At 41.0% G+C, this 2,890-nt stretch overlaps 1 protein-coding gene across 1 annotated transcript; it reads right to left on the reverse strand.

Annotated features, from left to right (window-relative positions):
• Positions 1 to 696: 696 nt before the first annotated feature.
• On the reverse strand, positions 697 to 2,648 carry LOC121581455 (growth arrest and DNA damage-inducible protein GADD45 alpha-like). The gene is made up of 4 exons (XM_041896951.2): positions 2,403 to 2,648; positions 1,568 to 1,669; positions 1,223 to 1,439; positions 697 to 824 (listed from the first exon to the last, which is right to left on the reverse strand). Exons 1-4 carry the CDS (start codon positions 2,450 to 2,452, stop codon positions 711 to 713), a joined length of 483 nt encoding a protein of 160 aa, XP_041752885.1. The 5' UTR covers positions 2,453 to 2,648; the 3' UTR covers positions 697 to 710.
• Positions 2,649 to 2,890: the final 242 nt, after the last annotated feature.

Raw genomic sequence — 2,890 nt, forward strand, 5'->3', positions numbered from 1 at the left:
GAATTGCATATAGATAATGGTAAAAAATTGCAAACATAAATACATTTAAATATCATAAGAAATAACTTAACTGTAAAAAAAAAAAAAGAACTTTTCACTTGAGTAAAAAAACAGTTGGCATTGGAAACACTGACTGATTGCATAGTATCTTGAATATTCATTGGATATTTAGCCCTTCCCTTTTTAAATAATTACAAAACAAAAGTAACGACAACATCAACAGTGTGAATAAAAAATGAAATTGCAAAAGTCCAGTGTTTCTACAAGTGCTCTGTTTCTGCAGAGAGAGTCCAAGGCCTTGGTCCTCTTAACAACAGTGCCTATTTTTGTTGCTATCCCTCTTTCAAGTCCCCACGAGGTGAAGTGCTCAGCCATACATGATTTTATACAGTGTGTCCATATTCTGTTAAAAAGCACAGACGTCGGTTTCGGTCTCGTGACCGAACACAAAATGTGCCTCATCTCGCCTCGACTGCCATAGCCGAGAGTTCAACTCCACCAGTCCCAGTGGATATCCTTCCCCTTGTTATCCCATCTAGACGGCTGGGTCTGATCTTTTTTTCTTCTCGAAATGCCTTATTTTGTTGTCGTTTATCTTCTTTTTCCTCCATCAGGAATTTCCCCAGGGTAGTGTGTCCATCAGGGATCACACTACTCCCGTGCAGAGAGAGTACTTCGCAGGCCTTGCTGTTGGGGGGAAGGGGGACCCTTCAGCGCTCTGGGAGGTTGATGATGGGCACCCACTGGTCCATGCAACGGCTCTCCCTGCAGAAGCGGTTAACTTTGCTCAGGGCCGGGTCTTTCCAGGACGAGGAGTGTGGGCTCTGCAAAGACAAGAGAAAAAGAGAGTATGAGTCAATAATTGCACAAGGATCCTAATGCCTGATTTTATGACCTGTAGGCCTATAGGCCTAATATGACAATAGAATAGATAGAAACCAGGGGGTTTCAAGACTACGAGCAATTAAGTTATTTGCCTAAATGAAAATTCCACAAGTGGCAAGTCTAGATGGCAAGACTATGTGGTGCACTACAGGACACAAGGAGTGAGTAATTACTGGGTGTGGACATGTTCTGGCAAGTTCAGAGCATGAGTGTCTCAAGTGCATCAGTAAACTAAAATAACTTTGGAGCCATTTTTAGAACCCTGATCTGTTTTAAAGTCACTTTGAAGTCTACATTTAACATATTTTAGTGTATATGAGTGGAAATGGATACTTACAGTGACCAGGACACAGTGCAGGTCCATGGGCTCTCCCCCTTGTTTCCCTCCCCCGCCAAGTATCTCTGCCAGACGCCTGGTGTTGTTCACTCGCAGGATGTTGATGTCATTCTCACAGCAGAATGCCTGGATAAGGGTGAAGTGGATCTGAAGGGCCACGTCCTTTACATCCTCGTCATCCGTTGCCAGGATGCACAGAACCACATTATCTGGATCTCTGGTGAAGAAAGTAACAGACCTTTGGTTAGTAACACAGTAATAGCACATGAATTGCAGACATTCTAAACAGGCATGCATAGACAACAACTACATCATTACAGTTTTAAAGAAGCGTAGCCTACTTACACATTCAATGACTTTGCTGCTTCATAGACCCCTACTGTTATGCATCCTTGGGGTAATGCCGATGAGAGAACCTCTTCCAAGGCTTTGGCCACTGTATCCATCCTACAACAGAGAAAGGAACGAATTGTTAGAATTAACATCAAACTCACATCAACTTTCACATATTCATGGCCAAAGCTCAACTTCTTCAAAAGGAGGTAATGCCAAGGGCTAATCAGTCAGCCTGGCAGACTACAGCCAAGCGCAGGAGCCGGCTTTGGTATACTAGCATTAGCTAGCTAGCTAACAGTACTGTAGGTAGCTACTGTACCTTGAGCTAGCTGCGAGTAAAAGTGATTTGCATGTTGAAACTCTCAAATCGCGTTTGATTTTCGTTGCATGTCACTCCATAATTGACTAAATACGATTGTATGATGAGTACAATGATAGTCAAATACACTGAAACTTTTAGTTCAGGTCAAAGGTGTGCTTCCCTAAAATTACCTGACACCGGCGTTACAGTAGGCTAAACTGCAGTGTCTCGTGAGCTCAACAGAAAAGCTGGCGTTGACTAGCTAACGTTACATATTCGAATACTGCAAAAAGCTCAACCAAGCCAAGCTAGCTAGCTAATGTTACCTAGCTAGCTAGCTAACTAACCAAACCATATCAAAGTTTAGGTAAAGTTAACTGTAGTTAAATATCTGAATAAAAATACATTGAAGTTTTGCGCATTCTTTTTCGAAACTTGAATGATTGCATGGCTTGATTGACAAGTTGAAGTGACAGAATAGTCACTCACTAGCAAATTGTACTGACATTGACAAAAGTAAAAGCGCTTAAAAGTATAGTTTACCTTTCTGTAGAATAATCCCCACTTAGTTCCTCAAATGTCATCTTGCACATCAAATCCAAATAGAAACAATGATATTGCTTGCTGATATGTCACTTTTTGTGCTAGCGAATTTTTTATAGTGTACTCCGCTTATCGTTCGCTGTTGAAAATGAAGCAACTCAACTGGTGTCCACGCAGATACTATTGGCAATAATTTGGAGTAATGTCAAACATTTGCATACTTAAGATCATTGGCCACATGCTAATTTACCAAGACCTTTCCGAATAGGGAATGGCTGTAAAATTAGTAGCAACCACTGGTAGCAACAGTAATGAGATAATCTGATTGGAAGACTATTTTAGAGAGGCGCGGTCTGCCTCCAGCTGTTGCATCTACTGTATCTGAGGTAGTGTAAGCATGTTACGAAACCAGTCAAAATGTGAAGGATAATTTAGTTATTCAAGATAAACGAAAGAAATATTGAAAAAGTTAGCTTAATGCAAATGTT

Source organism: Coregonus clupeaformis, chromosome 14 (assembly GCF_020615455.1).
Source record: "Coregonus clupeaformis isolate EN_2021a chromosome 14, ASM2061545v1, whole genome shotgun sequence".
Classification (NCBI taxonomy): Eukaryota; Metazoa; Chordata; class Actinopteri; order Salmoniformes; family Salmonidae; genus Coregonus; species Coregonus clupeaformis.

What these genes read in the sequence shown, in the direction of transcription:
- LOC121581455 (XM_041896951.2), bottom strand. Translation starts at nt 2,452, where the DNA reads ATGTGCAAGATGACATTTGAGGAACTAAGTGGGGATTATTCTACAGAA. An exon ending in GCAGCAAAGTCATTGAATGT is followed by an intron (nt 1,440 to 1,567) that starts GTAAGTAGGCTA and finishes TTTCTTCACCAG; the next exon opens with AGATCCAGATAATGTGGTTC. An exon ending in TGCACTGTGTCCTGGTCACT is followed by an intron (nt 825 to 1,222) that starts GTAAGTATCCAT and finishes TTGTCTTTGCAG; the next exon opens with AGCCCACACTCCTCGTCCTG.